Raw genomic sequence first — 24,971 nt, 5'->3', positions numbered from 1 at the left:
TTTGTCCCTTCCGTCTTTCTGCTTTCCTACTGTCTTCATCCAATCCTTCTTACTCCTTTCCATGGCAAGCTGTATGTAGGGTTTCACCGTTGTCAGTGGCTACCTCCCATCCTCTCAGTGAAAATGTTCAATGCACCCTGTCACGGCACGGCTATTCAACTGTCGGTTCTCGATCATGTCGGAATAGAATCTAGTGATTCTTTTGCGTCTGTCACTAACGCCCCACAATCGCGAGTTTGAAGCTCGTCACAATCATTCAATCATTGAATCCTACTCAAAATACCACAGACAAGGTTTAGACCTTCCGGATTCTCTTGAATGCCGCCATCAGTTCTAGCTTATACCACGAAGATTCCGATCAAGGGATCCAAGAGATAAACATTCAAGCCTTGTTTGCTTGTAGAACAGAAGTGGTTGTCAGGCATTCGTTCATAAGTGAGAATGATGATGAGTGTCACATAATCATCACATTCATAATGTTCTTGGGTGCAAATGAATATCTTAGAACAAGAACAAGTCGAATTGAATAGAAGAACAATAGTAATTGCATTAATACTTGAGGTACAGCAGAGCTCCACACCTTAATCTATGGTGTGTAGAAACTCCACCGTTGAAAATACATAAGAACAAGGTCTAGGCATGGCCGAACGGCCAGCCTCCCAATGATCTAAAATAGCATAAGAATAAAGATAGCTACCAAGATCCCCCTTTAGACAATAGTAAAATGTCCTATTTATAAAGAACTAGTAGCCTAAGGTTTACAAAGAACATAAAAATCCACTTCCGGGCCCACTTGGTGTGTGCTTAGGCTGAGCATTGAAGCATTTTCGTGTAGAGACTTCTCTTGGAGTTAAACGCCAGCTTTTGTGCCAGTTTGGACGTTTAACTCCCATTCTTGTGCCAGTTCCGGCGTTTAACGCCGGGCATTCTTGAGCTGATTTGGAACGCCAGTTTGGGCCAACAAATCTCGGGCAAAGTATGGACTATTATACATTGCTGGAAAGCCCAGGAAGTCTAATTTCCAACGCCGTTAAGAGCGCGCCAATTGGGCTTCTGTAGCTCCAGAAAATCCACTTCGAGTTCAGGGAGGTCAGAATCCAACAGCATCTGCAGTCCTTTTTAGTCTCTGAATCAGATTTTTGCTCAAGTCCCTCAATTTCAGCCAGAAAATACCTGAAATCACAAAAAACACACAAACTCATAGTAAAGTCCAGAAAAGTGAATTTTAACTAAAAACTAATAAATATATACTAAAAACTAACTAAAACATACTAAAAACACACTAAAAACAATGCCAAAAAGCGTACAAATTATCCGCTCATCACTAATCGAAAGCAACATAATCTTAATGCCTCCTGATCAGTGATAACAAGAATTAAGTGATATATCATAACTAAATAGCTAAGGGTTTGTTTGGGTGCTATTTTCGTTAAATATTTTTTTAAATGATATATCATAACTTAGAGTTTGAATGTGGGGGTTCAACACCAAACTTAGAAGTTGGTTGTGGCCTCCCAACACCAAACTTAGAGTTTGACTGTGGGGGCTCTGTTTGACTCTGTTTTGAGAGAAGCTCTTCATGCTTCCTCTTCATGGTGACAGAGGGATATCCTTGAGCCTTAAACACAAAGGATTCTTCATTCACTTGAATGATCAATTCTCCTCTGTCCACATCAATCACAGCCTTTGCTGTGGCTAGGAAGGGTCTGCCAAGGATGATGGATTCATCCATGCACTTCCCAGTCTCTAGGACTATGAAATCAGCAGGGAAGTAATGGTCTTCAACTTTTACCAGAACATCCTCTACAAGTCCATAAGCTTGTTTTCTTGAATTGTCTGCCATCTCTAGTGAGATTTTTGCAGCTTGCACCTCAAAGATTCCTAACTTCTCCATTACAGAGAGAGGCATGAGGTTTACACTTGACCCTAAGTCACACAGAGCCTTCTTAAAGGTCATGGTGCCTATGGTGCAAGGTATTGAAAACTTCCCAGGATCTTGTTTCTTTTGAGGTAATTTCTGCCTAGACAAGTCATCTAGTTCTTTGGTGAGCAAAGGGGGTTCATCCTCCCAAGCCTCATTACCAAATAACTTGTCATTTAGCTTCATGATTGCTCCAAGGTATTTAGCAACTTGCTCTTCAGTGACATACTCATCCTCTTCAGAGGAAGAATATTCATCAGAGCTCATGAATGGCAGAAGTAAATCCAATGGGATCTCTATGGTCTCAGTGTGAGCCTCAGATTCCCATGGTTCCTCATTAGGGAACTTATTGGAGACCAGTGGACGTTCATTGAGGTCTTCCTCAGTGGCGTTCACTGCTTCTTCCTCCTCTCCTAGTTCGGCCATGTTGATGGCCTTACATTCTCCTTTTGGATTCTCTTCTGTATTGCTTGGAAGAGTATTAGGAGGGAGTTCAGTAATTTTCTTGCTCAGCTGACCCACTTGTGCCCCCAAGTTTCTAATGGAGGACCTTGTTTCAGTCATGAAACTTTGAGTGGTTTTGTTTAGATCAGAGACCATGGTTGCTAAGTCAGAGTGGCTCTGCTTAGAATTCTCTGTCTGTTGCTGAGAAGATGATGGAAAAGGCTTGCCATTGCTAAACCTGTTTCTTCCACCATTATTATCGTTGAAACCTTGTTGAGGTCTCTGTTGATCCTTCCATGAAAGATTTGGATGATTTCTCCATGAAGGATTATAGGTGTTTCCATAGGGTTCTCCCATGTAATTCACCTCTTCCATTGAAGGGTTCTCAGGATCATAAGCTTCTTCTTCAGATGAAGCGTCCTTAGTACTACCTGGTGCATTTTGCATTCCAGACAGACTTTGAGAAATCAAATTGACTTGCTGAGTCAATATCTTGTTCTGAGCCAGTATGGCATTCAGAGTATCAATCTCAAGAACTCCTTTCTTCTGATTAGTCCCATTGTTCACAGGATTCCTTTCAGAAGTGTACATGAATTGGTTATTTGCAACCATTTCAATTAGTTCTTGAGCTTCTGTAGGTGTCTTCTTCAGGTGAAGAGATCTTCCAGCAGATCTATCCAAAGACATCTTGGACAGTTCAGACAGACCATCATAGAAAATACCTATGATGCTCCATTCAGAGAGCATATCAGAGGGACACTTTCTGATTAATTGTTTGTATCTTTCCCAAGCTTCATAGAGGGACTCTCCTTCCTTCTGTCTGAAGGTTTGGACTTCCACTCTAAGCTTACTCAATTTTTGAGGTGGAAAGAACTTTGCCAAGAAGGCATTGACTAGCTTTTCCCAAGAGTTCAGGCTTTCTTTAGGTTGTGAGTCCAACCATATCCTAGCTCTGTCTCTTACAGCAAAAGGGAATAGCATAAGTCTGTAGACCTCAGGGTCAACCCCGTTAGTCTTGACATTGTCACAGATTTGCAAGAACTCAGCTAAAAACTGATGAGGATCTTCCAATGGAAGTCCATGGAACTTGCAATTCTGTTGCATTAGAGAAACTAATTGAGGCTTAAGCTTAAAGTTGTTTGCTCCAATGGCAGGGATAGAGATGCTTCTCCCATAGAAGTCGGGAGTAGGTGCAGTAAAGTCACCCAGCACCTTCCTTGCATTGTTGGCATTGTTGTTGTTTTCGGCTGCCATGGGTTCTTCTTCTTTGAAGATTTCTGTTAGGTCCTCTACAGAGAATTGTGCCTTAGCTTCTCTTGGCTTTCGTTTCAAGGTCCTTTCAGGTTCAGGGACAGCCTCAACAAGAATGCTTTTGTCTTTGCTCCTGCTCATATGAAAGAGAAGAAAACAAGAAAATATGGAATCCTCTATGTCACAGTATAGAGATTCCTTGAGGTGTCAGAGGAAAAAAAATAGAAGGCAGAAGTAGAAGAATTCGAACTTATCAAGAGAGATGGAGTTCGAATTGTTCATTGAGGAATAGTGTTAGTCCATAAATAGAAGGATGTGAGAAGAGGGGAAGTAATTTTCGAAAATTAAGTAAAAGATTTTAAAAACATTTTGAAAAACACTAATTGATTTTCGAAAACTAAGAGTAAAAAAAGAAATCAAGTGATTTTTGAAAAAGATTTTGAAGTTAGATATTAAAAAGATATGATTCGAAAACTATTTTGAAAAAAATGTGATTAAAAAGATATGATTGAAAAGTTATGGTTTTAAAAAGATGTGATTGAGAAAATATGATTTGAAAAACAATTTAAAATTAATGACTTGGCTAACAAGAAAAGATATGATTCAGACATTAAACCTTTCTCAACAGAAAAGGCAACATACTTGAAATATTGAATCAAATCATTAATTGATAGCAAGTATTTTTGAAATGGAAAGAAATTGATTTTGAAAAAAATTTGATTGAAAAGATATGATTTGAAAAAGATTTGATTTTGAAAGATTTTGAAAACCTGAAAAAAAATTGGCATTAAAAACAAAATCTTCCCTCTTGTGCCATCCTGGCGTTAAACGCCCAGAATGGTGCATATTCTGGCGTTTAACGCCCAAAGCACTACCCTTTTGGGCGTTAAACGCCCATCCAGGCACAGTGGCTGGCGTTTAAACGCCAGTTTGCCTTCCTTACTGGGCGTTTTGAACGCCCAGCTTTTTCTGTGTAATTCCTCTGCTGTATGTTCTGAATCTTCAATTCTCTGTATTATTGACTTGAAAAGACACAAATTAAAAATATTTTTGGATTTTTAATAATGAGGAATAATCAAAATGCAACTAAAATCAAATAACAAGGCATGCAAGACACCAAACTTAGCAGTTTGTATACTACTGACACTAACAAAATGAGAATGCATATGAAAAAAAAAACAAAACACTCAAGTCAAGAGAATTTAAAGATCAGAACAAGGAAATCATCAAGAACAACTTGAAGATCACTTAAAACACATGAATGAATGCAAGAAGAACAAAAACATGCAATTGACACCAAACTTAAAATGAAACACTAGACTCAAACAAGAAATGTTTTTGGATTTTATGATTTTGTAATTTTTTTTTTGGTTTTTTTTCGAAAATTAAGTGGAGAAGAAAATAAAGATATCAAAATTCTTAATGAGAATTCCAGGAATCATGCAATGTTAGTCTAAAACTTCAGTCTAAAGGGATTAGACATGGCTAGTCAAGCTTCAGCAGGACATTGCATTCAAGAGCTAAATTGATGAGAATCAATCAGCTTTGGTGATGATAAGAACATCACCTTGAAACACTAGAATTCATTCTTAAGAACTCTGAAGAAAAATACCTAATCTAAGCAACAAGATGAACCGTCAGTTGTCCAAACTCAACAATCCCCGGCAATGGCGCCAAAAACTTGGTGCTGTTGCCGGATCAGAAATTTGGCACTGATGTTACCGGACCAAAAGCTTGTCGAAAACTCGAACAATCCCCGGCAACGGCGCCAAAAACTTGGTGCACGAAATTGTGATCATCAATGGCGCTATCAACATGGTACGCACAATTGTAATCTCAACTCTTTATCACAACTTCGCACAACTAACCAGCAAGTACACTGGGTCGTCCAAGTAATAAACCTTACGCGAGTAAGGGTCGATCCCACGGAGATTGTTGGTATGAAGCAAGCTATGGTCATCTTGTAAATCTTAGTCAGGCAAACTCAAATGGTTATGGGTGATGTATGAATAAAACATAAAGATAAAGATAGAGATACTTATGTAATTCATTGGTGAGAATTTCAGATAAGCGTATGGAGATGCTATGTCCCTTCCGTCTTTCTGCTTTCCTACTGTCTTCATCCAATCCTTCTTACTCCTTTCCATGGCAAGCTGTATGTAGGGTTTCACTGTTGTCAGTGGCTACCTCCCATCCTCTCAGTGAAAATGTTCAACGCACCCTGTCACGGCACGGCTATTCAGCTGTCGGTTCTCGATCATGTCGGAATAGAATCCAGTGATTCTTTTGCGTCTGTCACTAACGCCCCACAATCGCGAGTTTGAAACTCGTCACAGTCATTCAATCATTGAATCCTACTCAAGAATACCACAGACAAGGTTTAGACCTTCCGGATTCTCTTGAATGCCGCCATCAGTTCTAGCTTATACCACGAAGATTCCGGTCAAGGGATCCAAGAGATAAACATTCAAGCCTTGTTTGCTTGTAGAACAGAAGTGGTTGTCAGGCACTCGTTCATAAGTGAGAATGATGATGAGTGTCACATAATCATCACATTCATCATGTTCTTGGGTGCAAATGAATATCTTAGAACAAGAACAAGCTGAATTGAATAGAAGAACAATAGTAATTGCATTAATACTCGAGGTACAACAGAGCTCCACACCTTAATCTATGGTGTGTAGAAACTCCACCGTTGAAAATACATAAGAACAAGGTCTAGGCATGACCGAATGGCCAGCCTCCCAATGATCTAAAATAGCATAAGAATAAAGATAGCTACCAAGATCCCCCTTTATACAATAGTAAAAGGTCCTATTTATAAAGAACTAGTAGCCTAAGGTTTACAAAGATGAGTAAATGACATAAAAATCCACTTCCGGGCCCACTTGGTGTCTGCTTGGGCTGAGCATTGAAGCATTTTCGTGTAGAGACTTTTCTTGGAGTTAAACGCCAGCTTTTGTGCCAGTTTGGGCGTTTAACTCCCATTCTTGTGCCAGTTCTGGCGTTTAACGCCAGGCATTCTTGAGCTGATTTGGAACGCCAGTTTGGGCCATCAAATCTCGGGCAAAGTATGGACTATTATACATTGCTGGAAAGCCCAGGAAGTCTACTTTCCAATGCCGTTGAGAGCGCGCCAATTGGCCTTCTGTAGCTCTAGAAAATCCACTTCGAGTGCAGGGAGGTCAGAATCCAACAGCATCTGCAGTCCTTTTTAGTCTCTGAATCAGATTTTTGCTCAAGTCCCTCAATTTCAGCCAGAAAATACCTGAAATCATAGAAAAACACACAAACTCATAGTAAAGTCCAGAAAAGTGAATTTTAACTAAAAACTAATAAATATATACTAAAAACTAACTAAAACATACTAAAAACAATGCCAAAAAGCGTACAAATTATCCGCTCATCACTAATCGAAAGCAACATAATCTTAATGCCTCCTGATCAGTGATAACAAAAATTAAGTGATATATCATAACTAAATAGCTAAGGGTTTTTTTGGGTGCTATTTTCGTTAAATATTTTTTTTTAAATGATATTTTTTTAAAAGATCTTTTACAAAAGTAAAAGTAATTTAATGTTTGGATGTCTCATGTAAAAATATTTTTCTATTTATCAATTATATTTTGGTAAAATAAGATAAAAGTACCTTTTTATTTATTTATTATGCGAAAAATAACTTTTTTAAGGCAAAAAGATCTTTTAAAAAAAGATGTAAATTGTAATTTTTCAAAAAAGATATTTTTTATTTTTCTAGTACTTTTATTTTTACTCAAGAACGGACCCACATTCAATAAAGAAAAGGCATTTGCCCCCGCAAAGTTTTTCAAAAAAAAACTAATTTTATATATAGCATTTGTTATATTATGTTTATTCCGAAATAAAATATAAATATTTTTTGTATTTTATATTTAAAAAATATTTTATTAAACTTAACACATAATAATAATTATATTGTTAAATTTGATTTAATATAAAAAATAAATAAATTAACTCAAAAAATAATGATACTTAGTTTCATTATATTAGTTTATTAATTGATAATTAAATTGAAACTTAATTTTATAATTAAATATAACTTGAATTATTAGTGATTTTTTAAAAATTATTTATATATTAATATACTGCGTTAAAAATTTATTTATACCATAAATATTGTAATAAGTAGATTTGACAATTAAATATGAGATAGTAAAAAGTAAAATAATTGTTTAAGAACATATATAAAAAAATAATTTTTAGTTATAATAAAAATAAAAAAAGTCATTATAAATTTTTTTTGTTATTTTAAATATTATATTGTGTGTGAGAAATTATATTTTTATTATTTTAAATACTATAAAAATTAATAAGTGATTGTGTGTATATTTTTAGTTCTTATCAATATGTATAGATAGTTCTAATTTAAAATTTTAAATATATCTAAATCAATTTGAATTGGTCAAGTGATCAGCTTAATTGTCCGTTAAGTAAGTATTGAGGTTTATGTGTAGCAACTCATTGCCGTCCAATTGCAGACTCTTAAATGAAACTCAAATTCACGACGGGTTAGTGCTTAATCTACTTAATATACTAAAACTGGGTTTTCTCCCAGCTAATAAGGGTGACGTATCGCTCTCTCGTGAGTTCGTTTTCCCTCCAAAACGAATGAAATTTTTCATCTATGAAATTATTTATTATAATTATATTATTATATTATATTTAATATTTAATGAATAATATATAATTATACTATTTTAGGAACATATCTTCATTATAATTATATCAAATCAATATTTAATACACTATTAAACTACTTATCAATTATAATGCGTAATTACTGTACATAATAAAAAACTGCCTAATAATAAGTAATTTACATATTTATTTTTGTTTTACTAAGGTCTATAAATAGTGTTTTCCTGTCGTACATGAATCTAAATTTGAGAGTCAGCTCATAATTTTATATTTAGTATTTCTTTCTTACTACTTCATAGAATAAGAATGTATTCTTCGTTTTTTATTGAAGTTGATCCTTTTAAGGTACAATTTATAATTTTTTATAATATTTTTCATATACTCATTCTATTATATTATTCTTTTAATAATTTATTAATTTTTGTTACTCTAAGTTATTCTTATCGTCTAATGTTCCAGTTCGATTATCTTTTACCACAATCGTTTACAATGCATCACATCCATGAAATACCTCATCGAGTTGTCTTCACTGATTCGGATTCCAACTACATGGAGTTAAGCGTTCAAAGAAGGGGCGATAATCTCTACTTTACCGAAGGATGGTTGGATCTACTCACCTATTATGACCAACCTAATGTAATGTGGTTAAAGTTAGCTTTCTTGGTAGGAGCTCGATTTTTTATTGAGAAATTGCATCCATGAAACTTTATAGGGCAAGTTCAAGTTCCATCCCCTCCATGCTTTTTACGCTTGCCCGAAAATCTTCGAAGTGGAGCACATAATGAGATTGAATTCCCTCAGTTTAAGTTCAGTTTTGCTAAATTCGTGACAAACTCGAATATGCAATTTCAACGATTGGTAATATATTTAATTTTTCTTATTTTAAGTTGTTCATTATTAGAATAATTTTATAACATATTGTGATTTTTTTCAGAAATTACCGGCTTTCTTTTACATGCATGTAATGTCATTGAGAGGAATAAGGGTTAGTTTGGTTTCTCGGTGTGGCAATTCTATACCTTGCCGGCTTGCCGCATTGCATGGATAGCGGATGATGAAGCTTATTTAACAAGAGAATGGTTTGAATTTGTACGAATTCTAAATGTTGATACTTACAATGTTATTTCAGTTGGTTAATACAGATTTCATTATATCAAAAGTCCAAATAAAAGATATTACACTTGCAAAAATTGAGGATTTGCTCCAGTCAAATGGCAAGTCATTGAAAGAATATTGTGGAATGCCATATCCTTAAGAAAATTTGGTGTCTAGCTTAGAAGATAGAATTATAATGGAAGAGTTGAACTTTGACGTTAATACTCTTGCGAATGAACTAGGTGGGTATTTAGAAAGGCTAACTAATGAGCAGAAATTTGCATACGATCAAATAATTGGTGCTGTTAGCGGTAATATGAGGGAATTTTTCTTCTTATACAGTCAAGGTAGTTGCAGAAAAATATTCTTATGGTCAACTATATCATGCTCAATTAGGTCTAAAGGAGGTATAATTTTAAATGTTGCTTCGAGTGGGATTGCTGCACTTTTGTTACCTAATGGAAGAACTGCACATTCAAGGTTTAAAATTCCTTTGACCATAAATGAAGATTCTTTGTGTAGCATTAAACAGGGAAGTCCTCTTGCAAGGTTAATATCGAAGGCCAAATTAATCATATGGGATGAAGTTCCAATGATAAGCAAGTATTGTTACGAAGCTTTAGACAAATGCCTCGGAGACATCTTAAGGTGCTCAGATTCGTATAATGCTCATTTGCCATTTGTAGGTAAAGTTGTTGTTTTCGGAAGAGATTTTAGACAAATTTTACTTGTGATTCCCAAAGGCTCAATGCAAGATATAATTCAGTCTTCTATTAATTCTTCATATTCGTGGCATAACTGTAAGGTTTTAAAGCTTACAAAAAAATATGAGATTGTCACTAGGTGAAAACAACAACATACAAGAACTCAGAAATTTTGCAGAATGGCTACTCAAAATTTGTGATGGTTTGGCTGGTGATACAACAGATGGTGAATCGATCGTTCATATACCATCTGACATTTTGGTTAAGAACTCTGACACAGCTTTGGATGGCCTCATTGATTTCGTGTATCTAGATATGTTATCCAATTTATCCGTTGAAAATTATTTCAAGGATAGAGAAATTCTTGCACCAACTTTGGATTGTGTCACTGATGTCAACAACAAGATGACTGCAGGGTTACCTGGATAAGAAAGAGTCTACTTAAGTTCAGACTCTGTGTGTGATGAGGAGGAAAATATGGAATTTGAGTTAGATGCTTTCTCGCCGGAGATTCTAAATGGAATAAATTGTTCAAGTCTACCACCACACAAGTTAGTTTTGAAGGTTGGCGCTCCTGTTATGTTGCTGCGGAATATAGACCAAACTAATGGTGTCTGCAATGGAACGAGGATGCAAGTTAGCAGAATGGGAAATCATGTGATAGAATGCAAGACTTTAACTGGTAACAAAGCTGGAAGTATTGTTCTTATCCCAAGACTGAATCTAATTTCAAATAATGAAACATTACCGGTCAGGTTTCAAAGAAGACAATTCCCAATTATCATGTCATTTGCAATGACAATAAATAAGTCCCAGGGACAGACTCTATCGAAAGTTGGAATTTACCTTCCAAGGCCAATTTTCACCCATGGTCAATTGTATGTTGCGTTATCAAGGGTAACGAGTAAAGATGGTCTGCGAGTGCTGTTGCAAGATCATGGACACTTGGAAGATAACTGCACGATGAATGTGGTATATAGAGAAGTTTTTGAGAGCCTATAATGAAAAGGTAATAACAAAATGTCTTACTAAATTTATTTATTTATTTATTTATTAAAATCTATTACTATCAATTAAAAAATTTAGAAATTCTAGGAACTAATGGATGAATTCTTATTGTACATTAACAGTTTGAGAATATTAAACTTATCGTAAAAATTTGTATTATTTTATTCTCCTGATAAACAATTTTATAATTACGTTAACCATATAATTTTATATACTAACATTGATACAATATTGTTTCATGTATATATTTTGCAGGTATCAGAGGATAGCATTGAATTGTTATTCAATAGGTTTAAATTATTTATTGTTTATTACAGAATTTTCTGCATTAGAATTCTCTATTAATTTGTTCTTCATTTTGAGCTGATTTTGATATGTTCTTAGTTCACAGTAAACCAACATATAAAACTTTGTTTGTGGATTTAAGTATTACTAGATTATTTATGGTCATATTGAGTATATATGTCTGATTTATTGAAAAAAGTAGATAAAATAACTATTTTATATTTAATACAATTAACACTATAATAAGAAAAGAAAAACAACGCATACAAGTTATTTTTTATTAATCAAATTATTATAATTGAAATTAATTTTAACATAACAACTTAAAATTATAATTACAATCTTATCACGTGCATGGCACGGGTAATTAAACTTGTTTGTTGGGTATTCTGGGAAGCCAAAAATAAAATATATATACCTAAATTTTATTTTATTTTTGCCTCGTTACTAAATTTTTATGAGTCCGTCATTGTTTTTACTATTGAAAATTTACCAAACACTAAAAAATAATAAAAAAATCCTTTTTTCATTAAAAAAAGATTTTTTATCTATTTAATTTAATGGCGTCCAAACAAATGATAAGCTTATTTGCTTCTATTAGGATCCGAAGAATTTGCGATCCTTATGCTACTCTCTCTCGTCTTCCTCTAAGCATCCTATAATTCCTGACTCTAATGTTTTTTTATGGTTTTGCTGTATATTATTGGTGTTAAATTGGGATCTTTGTCATAGCTGTTTGCTTCAAATCGATCAAAATGAAAACTTGGGGAACATTTTTGCTCCTTCTCTGCTTACAAGCCTTCACTTGTGTAGTGGTAGAAAAAATTATCTTTTTCCTTTTTTATCATTGACGTTATATCCGTAACATGACATATGGAAATTGATCATGTTGTTTTATTGAAATTAGATCGGTCAATCTCAAACATGTCCTGCTGAAAATGCCAATAAATGTGACGATTCAGAGTGGGAGGGAGAATTCTTTCCTGGCATTAACAAAATTAAATATGAGGTAGACATATTATAAGTTGATTCCTGGTTTCTATTTAATTTCTTAATCATTTTTCTCTCTCAAAATAAAAGATTTTCTGTACAAAACTAGTTTTATCTTTTCCTGTTTTATTTTAGAAGTGAAATATTGTTTATGCCATAAAAATAAATTATCATGAATCTTGTTTCTTTAGGTTTATTTAGGATGTCATAATTATTTAGCAATATATTTATCAATGCATATCTTAAGTTTTCAGGGTCCCTCTAGCAAGAATCCACTTTCATTTAAATGGTATAACGCAGAGGAAGAAATTCTTGGAAAAAAGATGAAGGTTGGTTTATTCCAAGACTTGTGCCATGTTAGTCTATATTTTTTATGTTTTCATTCTATTCACTTATAAGTGCGATTCGTTCTGTAACTGTAGGACTGGTTCAGATTTAGTGTTGCATTTTGGCATACATTTCGTGGAACAGGTGCAGACCCGTTTGGTGCACCTACCAAGCACTGGCCGTGGGAAGATGGTACCAATTCTGTTAAAATGGCTAAAAGAAGAAGTATGATAACCTATAAATCTTTATAGTGTGATACTTGTAATGATAGATTTCTATTTAGCACGAGATAATCTTCTATTCGTTAATACAGTGCGTGCAAACTTTGAGTTTATAAACAAACTTGGAATTGATCTGTGGTGCTTCCACGATCGGGATATTGCCCCTGATGGAGAATCTCTGGAGGTGAGTTTTTTTATTATTGTATGGAAGCCGTATTTAATTAATAGATTAATATATGATAATAAATTATGAGAGGCAATGAAATATAAATGTCCTGATGACCTCATCCATTATATAAATATATAAAATTTTGATACACGCGGTTAATAGCCTACTATATATGTATTAAGCATTACATGTGCGTTGTAAGCCATATTAAACCTGTGATTATCACAGGAAGCTAATGCAAACTTGGATGAAGTGGTTGCCCTTGCCAAGGAGCTCCAGACTCAGGTAATTTTAGATGAATGGCATGGTGTCCTTACTAGTAATAGGCTATGTTTAAGTCATCATTCACTATTAGTAAGAATATCACCTGGACTCTCTCTTTTAATGCATACTATATAAAATGCGACTTTGTGAATAATAGTGTGATTTTTTTATTAATTTACTACTCTTATTAAACAGTTGCATGCAAATAATAAAATAATTAAATAGCGCATCAAAAGATAAAATAATTAAATAGATAATTATTTGAATGAAAGTCAATTATCAAAATATAAAATTCAAAGTCAATATTCATCATGCACGATAACGTTGAACACATATAACATCTAAGTATCATATATAAATTCTAAAGAAAAAAAGTATTGTTGGAAACATCAAACATGCACAGCGCATATTTATCAAATAGAAGTATTCACATAAGACCGAAAATAAGAATAAAATCTTATTTATAAATTTAATATCACCTTATATTATTTAGATAACATAAAACCATTATTTTAAAACTATTTCTTATGTTTGGTAGTTAATAAGAATGTGCAAAAGTATAAGGAGCCATTCTAGCAAGACATGAAATGTTCTAAAAAATCGAAGTTTATACTCTTACTACATGTTACACTTTTGGCCTTTACATTCCCACTAATTCCCACTTCCTCATCATTCTTTAGATTTTCTTTTATTTTCATACCTCTCCTTGCTCAAATTTCTCTTGCATCCTTTCACAGTTCCATATTTAGAGTTCTTTTCCCGCACCAGTTCATAATCAAACAAAATTGGCCTTAATCACTTTGTATAGCTTTTGCATCATTAATCAAGCTACTACTGTTGTATTCGTCTTCAATTCCATATGGTACTTGTTATGAATTGGGTTATGGGTTTGAAGTAAACCAAAGTATAGGTTAAATTATTATGTAATTTTATTAAATTTGTAATTAAATTTCTATAATTTAAAAGCTTTGAATTGAGTCTCAACAATGTTTTAAATTTTGTAATTAGATTCTTGCCAAACTTAAAAATGTTAGAGTTAACAACAAATTCTGAAAATAAAAATATGTTTAAATATAAGGATTTAACCCTTAAGTGTAATATCTTTAATTTAGGAAGAAATATTCTATTAATTCAAATATTTTTTACATTACAAAAATTTAATTGCGAAATTTAAAATAGTATAAGAATTTAATTAAAAATTTTTAAACAATAGATACCTAATTCTAAATTTGGTAAAAATATAGTGACTAACAAAATAATTTAACCAATTTCTAAAAACCAAATTAGTTGTACAATTAGTAGAACACTAGAACTAGTGGTTAAGAAGTTTAGAGTTTTAATCAAATTTCAAAAAAAATCAATTGGTATAATAATAAGAATAATAATAATAATAATAATAATAATAATAATAATAATAATAAAATCTTCCTTAATTAAATATTAGTTTGGTTTTACTATTACAATAAACAAGAGTTACAATTTAAAAAAAAAATAAGAAAGATAACGGGCTACAATTAAACTGTGTTTCTAAATTTTAGCCCTTAGCATAGTTATTAACGGCCCATGACCCATTTCCATAAAATAAAATAAAAAGCCAGGTTTAACACATCATACCATTGCTAACCAAAAAAAAAAAAACCACATCATAGCATTCCTCTAATAGCCATTATTGACTTCATATTCTCTTGCTTCAAAGGGGAAAAAAATGTCTTGCTCCTCTTTCTTCATTCCAAGTTTTTTATTAACTTCCAATTCTTTTAACTTGTTTTGTCTATTTGATTTTGATCTAGTTTATGATATTGTCCATTCTATCTTTACTTTACTTTTAAGGCACATAATTAAGTAGTCCCAAGACATTTGGAGTATTAAATAGTCCCACAATAAAATATATTTTTTTAAAAAATTATTAAATAGTCTTTATTTAATTTTAATTATAAATTATCTTTTATATATTATTTAATTATAAACTTTATTTTTTTTATTTTATAAATTAGTATTTTATCATTCATCTATCATACTTATTAATAATAAAAAACAAAAATAATAACAAATTAGATCTTCCATTAATCATAATAAATATTTTGGTAATTCTAATCAATTAGAATTTTATCTTTGATCCGTTACATCCGTAAACACTTGTGAAATCGTGTTTCTTAGAAATTCAATCGATTCGACATACAACACAATCGATTGAATTTCTGGGTTTTCCAAAATTCAATCAATTGAAATTGCTACACAATTGATTAAAATTTGCAAGGTATGTGAGTTTTTTCTAATTCAATCGATTGTTCGTGTTACCCAATCGATTGAAGCCATCAAAGCAATATAGGTTTTCATAATTCAATCGATTGATTGTGTTACCCAATCGATTTATGTTTTCAAAGCAATATGGATTTTCACAATTCAATTGATTGGTTGTGTTATCCAATTGATTAAATTGTGCAATGCGTTATATATTATGTCTTTCTAAATTTTTCTGCTTGTGTTTATAAATTAATATTTTATTATTCATCTATCTTATCTTTAAAATTCTATCTTCAATTTTTAATTTTTTATTTTGATTTAGATATTCTAATCTTATCTTTTTTTAATATTAAGATTACAAATTGGTGAATAATCTATCATCAATTATTCAATCCTACAATTGGAATCGTTTATCAATCTATTTGATTATCAATTTTTTCATTATTTTTGTTCATCATTTATCCATCTACTTAATATCCAATTTTTCTACATTGTTTGTCAATTTCTTTAATATCCAATACTTGTTGTTGATAATGCGATAATCACAGTTGCAGCAATCGGCAAAGATCCTATCAATTTCTTCATTGTAGTGTTCAGAAAACAATCAATTGTTTTGATTAAAAAATTGAGGTTAGTGAATAAAATCTCTAATGTTGCAATTCTTCGTTTTGATTCTTTATTCCTGAAATTAATTGTGTAATGAAAAAATATATTTTTTATCTTTAGTAATTCACATGCATTGAAGAATACTAAAAAGTAAATACAATTTATTATTTTTTATTATTAATTAGCTAGCAATATTTAAAAGTGTGGACTTAAAATATATTAGATTATTATACTAAAAGAATCTATATTGTTTATATATTTTTGTCGTTGTGAGTCCCACTATAATAAACGCTTAACATTTTGATGGTATTTATATAACTTATATTCCATGATAATTGAATTAGATGAATTCGATTTATGGAATTGGTTCAGCGTCATAGCCAACCGAATCAATTAGCATCAAAACGTTGAGCGTTCATTATAGTGGGACTCGTAATGATAAAAAAATATAATCTATATAAATACTTTTAGTATAATAATCCAATAATATATTTTAAGTCCACATTTTTAAATATTGCTAGCTAATTAATAATAAAAATAAAAAAATTTTATTTACTTTCTAGTATTCCTCAATATATGTGAATTACTAAAGGGTAAAAAAATATTTTTTTCATTACACAATCAATTTCATGAATAAAAGATCGAAACGAATAATTGCAACATCAGAGATTCTATTCACTAACCTCGATTTTTTAATCAAAATAATGGATTATTTTTTAACACTACAATGAAAAAATTGACTGGATCTCTACCGATTGTTGGAACTATAATTATCGAATAATCACGACAAATATTGGATATTAAAGAGGTGGATAAACAATGAAGAAAAATTGGATATTAAGTCGATGGATAAATGATGAACAAAAACAATAAAAACATTGATAATCAAAGAGATTGATAAATGATTTCAATTGTAAGATTGAATAATTGATGATAGATTATTTACTAATTTATAATCTTAATTTTAAAGAAAAGATAAGATTAGAGTATCTAAATCAAAATAAAAACTTAAAAATTGAAGATAAAATTTTAAAGATAAGATAGAAGAATAATAAAATAATTTATAAACACAAGTACGAAAATTTAGAATGACGTAATATATAACGCAGCACATAATTCAATCGATTGGGTAACACAACCAATGGATTGAATTCTGAAAATCCATATTGCTTTGAAGATATAAATTGATTGGGTAACATAACCAATCGATTGAATTGTGAAAACCATATTGCTTTGATGACTTCAATCGATTGAATTAAAAAAAATTCACATGCCTTGCAAAATCCAATTTTTTGTATAGCAATTTTAATCGATTGAATTTTGAAAAACCCAGAAATTCAATCGATTGTGTTGTATGTCTAATCGATTGAATTTTTAAGAAACATGATTTCCAATTGATTAGGATTGCCAAAATATTTATTATGATTAATGGAAGATCTAATTCGTTATTTTTTTGTTTTTCATTAATAAACATGATGGATGCATCATAAAATAATAATTTATAAAATAAAAAATAGATTTTATAATTAAATAATATATAAAAGATTAATTCGTAATTAAAATTAAATAAAGACTATTTAATAGTTATTAAAAAACTTAAAAAAACTTGTTTTGTTATGAGACCATTTAATAATCCAAACATTCTGGGACCATCGAATCTTGTGCCTACTTTTAATATATTGCTACTCTAGTGTAGCTAAATTAATTTACTTCAACATTTCAACACTAAAAAACATTAATTTGGTTAGGTTTAAAATGAAAATATGAAATATTTGTGTACACCTCTACTGACTACTACAGAAAGCCTCCATTGTTATATGTGAATGTCTTTTAAAATGTTCTTCACAGTGTAGCTCAAATCATAAAAAATACTCTGGATTAAAAATACGATTCAAATGAAAAGGAAAAAAGAATGATCATGCAAATCATATATACGTGAATACTGAATAGAGTTGACCCCAAAGAAGTAGGCTTGCATAAACTAGAACATCGGATTACATGGGCTCAATCTACTTACTGCCACGACCCAATTTAGGACATAACTAGTGCATAGAAAAAGCCACCCCTAGCAAGCCTAACAAACACAAGTCAATAAAAAAATATCAAAATATATAATACAAACATTTTTAAATAAGTTTTCAAGTTGTCTCTTAGTAATGTGAAAAACCAAATCAAAATACAATTAAAAGTTACAAGAGTAAATAACCATTTTGACACTCGAAAAATTCTGATAATGACAAAATAAATCCAAATATTTTTTTTGACAAAATATATTCCCAATATATGCTCCGTTTAACAAAGTGACCTAAATATTAAGTTTATAGTTGATTTGTCCAATTAATCGTTATTTTTTTAAATTACTAAACTAATCTCATTTTCTTTATGAAATTACAAATATATTTTCATACTCTCTCCTCTCTCCAACAATTTCATTAGTTCTCCTTCATTATCATCAATGCCTCCATTTTTACCACACTATCATTTTCACCATCACTATACACCCACCTTTACCAACAATTACAACCCATAAATCAACCATCACCTCAATGTGACATTAACCCATAGAATCGCATCAAAAGGACCATCTTGCCTAGCAAATAACGGTTACGGTTCTGTCACATGGTCCTACCCGAGATTATGGTACCTTGCAGCTCTAGATCGTAGAACATAAAGTAGAGATAGTACATTCCATTAGTGTTGATAGTCACAATTTGGGTCTACATGGCGGTAATCTCATTGGTTCCTTGGAAGAAGGCATTGATGTACCTCAGGAATGTCGGGTTTTGAATCTCGATGATGGCCTCACCTAGGTTGTAGAGGTGGCTATTAGAGAGATCTTTAGTGTAGCAGATAAGCTTTGATTTGAGTGTTAGGTGAAGGAATCCTTCAAGTACTTGCAGATGAACCCACTTACATTAGGTTGTGGATAATCAAAATCAGAATTGGAAGGAAGGAAAGATGGAAAGGAGCAAGGGCAGTTGATGATCAATTGATGGAATGATGGCATTGTGATTAAGGGAGGGGAATGGAAATGAAGATGCGGTAGCGGTGATCCAAATAGAATGGATTGAGATAGGAAAGAGGATGTGGTGGGGTGATGATAATAAAGGATAAATTAGTAACTATATAAAAAATTAACAGTTGATTGAGTTAACTGTTGACGTTAATGTATCATTTTGTCCAATAAATTACAAATTTAGGGATTCATTTTGTTAACTGAAAATATTAGAGTATATTTGTCAAAATTAAAATCTTTCGAATGCCCAAATATCTATTTACTCGACTTATAATGACTTAGAAACTCTTAAACACTATAACTATCATAAAAGGGACCAAAAGTCTTCTGAAATATGTAATAAATAATATATACGAATTTAACAAGAATAACAAAAATTATTCTCAATTGACTAATTAATTTTGCTCCCTTTACGCTCACATCACACTTCTCTTCTTAAAAGGTGACTCATCCTCGAATCACATGTTTCATGAATTGAACCAAACACCTCCTAGATTGAACTTACAAATTTGTTGCCTTTTGTTTGCTACAAGATCATGTTGCGAAGCTTCAACATAACATTTTCACTGATAAGATCCATTCTATCCTAATTCACGTAGTTTGTTGTTTGTATTTTTCTTAAAGAAAATGAATAAACAAAAAATAGTTAAGAACTCATAATGTAAGTTCTATGCAAGCTCATACGCTTTATTAAATGAAATGTCATTTCTGGTGTGGTAGAATTCAATTGTGGTGAGTATGTTTGGAACTTTAGAAGCCACAATTTGAATCATTATTTTTTTTTGGAGATTCGATTTTTTTCATTTTCTCCTTTGCTTTGCATCACTTTACTCTCATGCTCTACAGAATCTCTTCCAAATTTGTAAGACTAATTAGATCAACTTTTGTTGGTGTCACCACAACTTTTGGTTGCATCTTTGGGTAGTTTCCCAAGAAATGGAACCTAAATAAAAAGAAAATTTTATTTTTTTTCTTAATTTGATATTTCTTCTCCTTAAGGTTCTTGTTTAGCTTTACAAATTCAACATTCTAACCATTTTCTAAGTGATCAAATATTACTTGTATCTGTTTAGAGAGTACTTTATTTTTACAATGACTATTATGTGATATTTTAGTGATTTTGAATACCAAGTGATATTAAGATCTTGTGGCATTGATACCAAAAGTTGAATATCATGGGACCGAATTCCTTGTAAATTATATGATGGAGTTTTAACTGGGTTTAGTGAAAATGGTATATGGTCGATTGATTTCTGAGGTGCTTCTTTTTGAGTTTTTAGTTGTAAAGAAAGATATTGATTATGCCATATTTAAAAATAGAAGAAAAGGTGAGTGAGAAGTCTTAATTTTGATCCCCAGAACTTGCCTTGAAAAGATGAGAAACTTGTTCTCTAAACAAGACCAAAAGAAAAACCCTCACAATGGAAGAAACCTCAAGAAATATATATATATATATATATATATATATATATATATATATATATGTATATATATATATTATGATTTGTTGTATGTGTTACATAAAACTTCTATTTATAAATTTAAGTAGACTACACAAATAATGACTTGTAACTTCTACACAATTAACTAAGTATTAAAGTCCAGTAATAATTAAAATTACAAGCAAAGGGAAAATAGTGGTTATAATGACTTAAGAACTCTTAAATATTAAAACTAACACAAAAAGATAGTTAAAAGTTTTTCGAAATATGCACTAAATAGCCTATACAAATTTCACAAGAATAACACAAATTATTGTCAATTAACTAATTAATTTTGCATCCTTTATACTCATATCATGCACCCTTGGACAGTAATAAGGGTTCACAAAATAGAATTTATCTCCAACAAAATTGGCCAATAGAATTATGGTAAGTACTTGTCTCTGTAAAATATAAAAAATAATGAGAATAAATCTTACAAAATACACATTGAAAATGAACTAAAATATACATACATTTATACATAAATATATGGTGAATAATTTTGTGACAATTTTTTACTATACGCATATCATTTTTTATTTGTCTTATTATATTTTTTCCCACTTTTAAGTTACACTATAGAGAATGAAGAGTTTTTTAGCATTAAATTGAACACCATTGTTCATTAAAATTAAGATGATTAGAAGGATATCGAATACAAACTTTATTTTACCAACCTAGTGACAAGGTCATCTAATTTTTTTTATCAAAAATTGGTCTAAATATGCTTACATTTTACAATTTGATAGAAAAACCACAATCACACAATGCCTTGCTATTTTAATTGAATATACAGGAGAAAAAGAAAGTTTTATGGGGAACAGCTCAATTGTTTATGCATCCTCGTTATATGCATGGTGCTGCTACTAAGTACGTATTTCATTAGATTTTCACATATTTTTCTCATGTCGATTGGATGCATGTCTCACAAAATCAACTAATATACAGCTCTGAGTTAGGCGTCTATGCATATGCTGCTACACAAGTGAAGAAGGCTATGGAAGTATATTTTCATAATATATATATATATATATATATATATATATATATATATATATATATATATATATATATAAAGAAGGTTAATTATGCTTTGAATTATTGTCCATTTTTCATATTTCAAATATGTTTCAGGCTACACATTATTTGGGGGGAGAAAATTTTGTTTTCTGGGGTGGCCGTGAGGGTTATCAATCCCTTTTGAACACAGATATGGAACGAGAGCTTAATCATTTGGTACGTAATCATCTTATTTAATTTGGTAATTAAGAAATGCATTGTAAAATATAGTATAAAGATAGTAGAGTAAAAAATACAATTAGGTTTGGAGTGAAAAGCTTTGTAGGAAAATTCTAAGCACATGTTTCCATCAAGAATGCCAATAATTTTGTCAAATAATATATTAGTGGTGTTTTCTTTTTAATCATTTTCATCTAATATATAGGCTAAGTTTTTTGAAGCTGCTGTTGCATATAAGAAGAAGATTGGATTCAATGGTAAGATACTAAAATTCCCAACAAGAATTATAATTTTTTGAAAGTACTCTTATGTAATTCATTTTTACAATTTAATGTCAGGGACTTTGTTGATCGAACCCAAACCGCAAGAGCCTACAAAACATCAGTGTGCTTCTTACCTATGTATTCAGTTCGTAATTTTTCACATATATTTCTCGTAATTCAAACTTTTATTTATCCAGGTATGATTGGGATGCTGCAACCACATCTAACTTCTTGCGAAAATATGGACTTATAGGTAACATTTCATTAGTTAATCCAAGATGGCCAAACCAAATAAATATGGACAAGTTCATATTATTATACTTGTTCTCGCTAATACCTTACATTCTACTTTTTTTGTTGGTAATTTTTCATACATATTATCAATAATTATTGATGTTTGCTAGGAGAATTCAAACTCAACATTGAGTGCAACCATGCCACCTTATCTGGTCATAGGTGAATCTCTAATTTCATATTGTGACTACAACATATGAGTTTATTTATCGTATTCTTACTTATATATTGTTATTTTTATAATTAAAATTTTGGTTATTGTATATGTTGAAGTTGTCACCATGAGCTTGAAACTGCAAGGATTAATGGACTACTTGGTAATATTGATGCAAACACTGGTGATCCTCAAGTTGGTATGTGTTAATTCTATTTTTATTTAAAAATATTGTACCACATATAGCACTCAAAGTTAGATACATGCATTTTTGTTAAACTCCATGATATAAAGTTGAAATTTGAACGTATGCTTGATTTTGTAGGTTGGGATACAGATCAATTTCTTGTAGATATTCAAGAAGCAACAATGATTATGCTCAGTGTGGTCAGAAATGTATGCTAGTGCCTGCGCTTTATAGACTATATCATGAAGTACTTCTTTGTTACAGAACTGTAATATCATCTGACTATTTCATGTATTTATGCTTCATTTGTTAGGGTGGAATTGCACCAGGTGGATTCAACTTTGATGCCAAATTGTGAGAGTGTGTGTGTGTGTGTTAAATTGGTTCATATTTGTCAAATTGACTTGCTACAAACTAATTTGATATAAATCTTTGATAATGTCGTACGTATTTTAATTTTATTTTAATTTCTTCCCTATAATGTTAGGAGAAGAGAGAGCACGGATGTTGAAGACTTATTTATTGCTCACATCATCGGTATGGATACTATGGCCCGTGGCCTCAAGAATGTTGCTAAGCTAGTTGAGGTGATTTCTTTTTAACTTTCTACTATATATAGTTCTCTTATAATAGACAAATTTAATAGAGTCCTTTAAAAGCTTCTTTTTAGTATCTCCAGAAAATCAAACTAAATACATTTAGATATGTTGTCTTAAAGGATGGTGCTCTAGCTGAGCTTGTTCGAAAGAGATACCAGAGTTTTGACACTGAAATTGGTGCTCAGATAGAGGTATGCAATATAATATTCCTTATTAATTTCTTGATATCTTCTCTATTCAATGTTTTTGATGGTAAACTTTAACTAAATCCTTATCAAAGGCTGGTAAAGCTGACTTTGACTTCTTGGAGAAGAAAGTTAAGGAATGGGGAAAACCCAAGGTTGCTTCAGCCAAACAGGTAAATTCAAATCAACTTATATTTTATATCTAAAAGTATTCTACACAAGTAAAAATGTTGTATGTACACAATGAATAAACAAATGTAATGTAAGAAAATAATTTTCTTTATCTATAGTCCTACCTTAATAACTTAAGATCTGGATTAACACTCATTTCTAAGTATACTTCCAAAGAAGAAAATTTTCACCATTTGTATCATGCAATGTTGTATTCATTTTTCTTTTAACAATGAGTTAATTAGATTCTCATGTTTAATATGATTAATATGTTACTTGATAATTTATAAAATTTTATCAAAGTACATTGCGATTTTCAACCAATGATAACTCTATGTGCAACGATTCAAAAATTTATTCTAATGTACATTTGTTCAATGTTGCAGGAGCTAGCTGAGATGATCCTCCAGTCTGCGTTGTAAAAAAGTAAAAAGCATTATCGATGTGACTAAAATGGGCGTGGATTCTGTTTCTGTTTGTTCTTCAATTAGAAATAGCTTAGCAATCAGCATAGTGGGTAGCTTTAGAGAAACAAAATGTTATGTTCTAGATACATTCTTCAACCTTGGCAAGACCTACTAGTTTTCACTCAGGAATGATGCTATGTTAGTAACTTCATGTGAATCCTAGTCCTTAAAATAATTCAATAAACTAGGTATTTATTTTATTTTATATATATATATATATATATATATATATATATATCTATACCTCTATTATTATTATATGTCTTTATCTATCTATAATGAGGATTCTCCTTTATTAGTGTCCAAATTTTTTCTCCCTAAAAGTCTTGTTTATATACTTAAATCACTTTTATGTTTTTTGTTATTATACAAATTTAATTAAAAATTTGACTAATAGATTTGAAAATTCACAAAAATAAATAAAAGTCAACTTCTAGAAAAATAGTAGCTAATTCTGTTCTAAATGTTTCTCAAAATATTATATTAATAGTCAAAATAATTCTAAATCTGTAAATTGATTAAGATTTATTTAGAAATTATAATAGATTTTCGTGGAAACGAAAAATGCTTTTTCGTCATATTTTTATTAAAAAAATTTTTTCATCCCTTTTGTATCTCCATCATGTATGGATCCCAACTTATCAGTCTTTGTGGGAGAGTGATGAGCGGATAATTTATACGCTTTTTGGCATTGTTTTCATATAGT

General features: G+C 31.1%; 1 protein-coding gene across 1 annotated transcript; it reads left to right on the top strand.

Moving 5' to 3' along the window:
• Positions 1-10,569: 10,569 nt before the first annotated feature.
• Positions 10,570-24,284, top strand: LOC112778359 (xylose isomerase-like). The gene is made up of 20 exons (XM_025822686.3): positions 10,570-11,064; positions 12,293-12,394; positions 12,630-12,704; positions 12,798-12,927; positions 13,016-13,107; positions 13,321-13,377; positions 21,503-21,576; positions 21,655-21,709; positions 21,841-21,942; positions 22,151-22,202; positions 22,284-22,329; positions 22,406-22,461; positions 22,613-22,664; positions 22,776-22,855; positions 22,982-23,052; positions 23,157-23,197; positions 23,331-23,430; positions 23,562-23,633; positions 23,723-23,800; positions 24,185-24,284. The coding sequence occupies exons 1-20, from the start codon at positions 10,570-10,572 to the stop codon at positions 24,218-24,220; spliced, it is 1,866 nt and encodes a 621-aa protein (XP_025678471.1). The 3' UTR covers positions 24,221-24,284.
• Positions 24,285-24,971: the final 687 nt, after the last annotated feature.

This window comes from Arachis hypogaea, chromosome 3, assembly GCF_003086295.3.
Source record: "Arachis hypogaea cultivar Tifrunner chromosome 3, arahy.Tifrunner.gnm2.J5K5, whole genome shotgun sequence".
Classification (NCBI taxonomy): domain Eukaryota; kingdom Viridiplantae; phylum Streptophyta; class Magnoliopsida; order Fabales; family Fabaceae; genus Arachis; species Arachis hypogaea.
The sequence above is the reverse complement of the archived record's forward strand: the minus strand, read 5'-3'. Positions and strand labels throughout refer to the sequence as shown.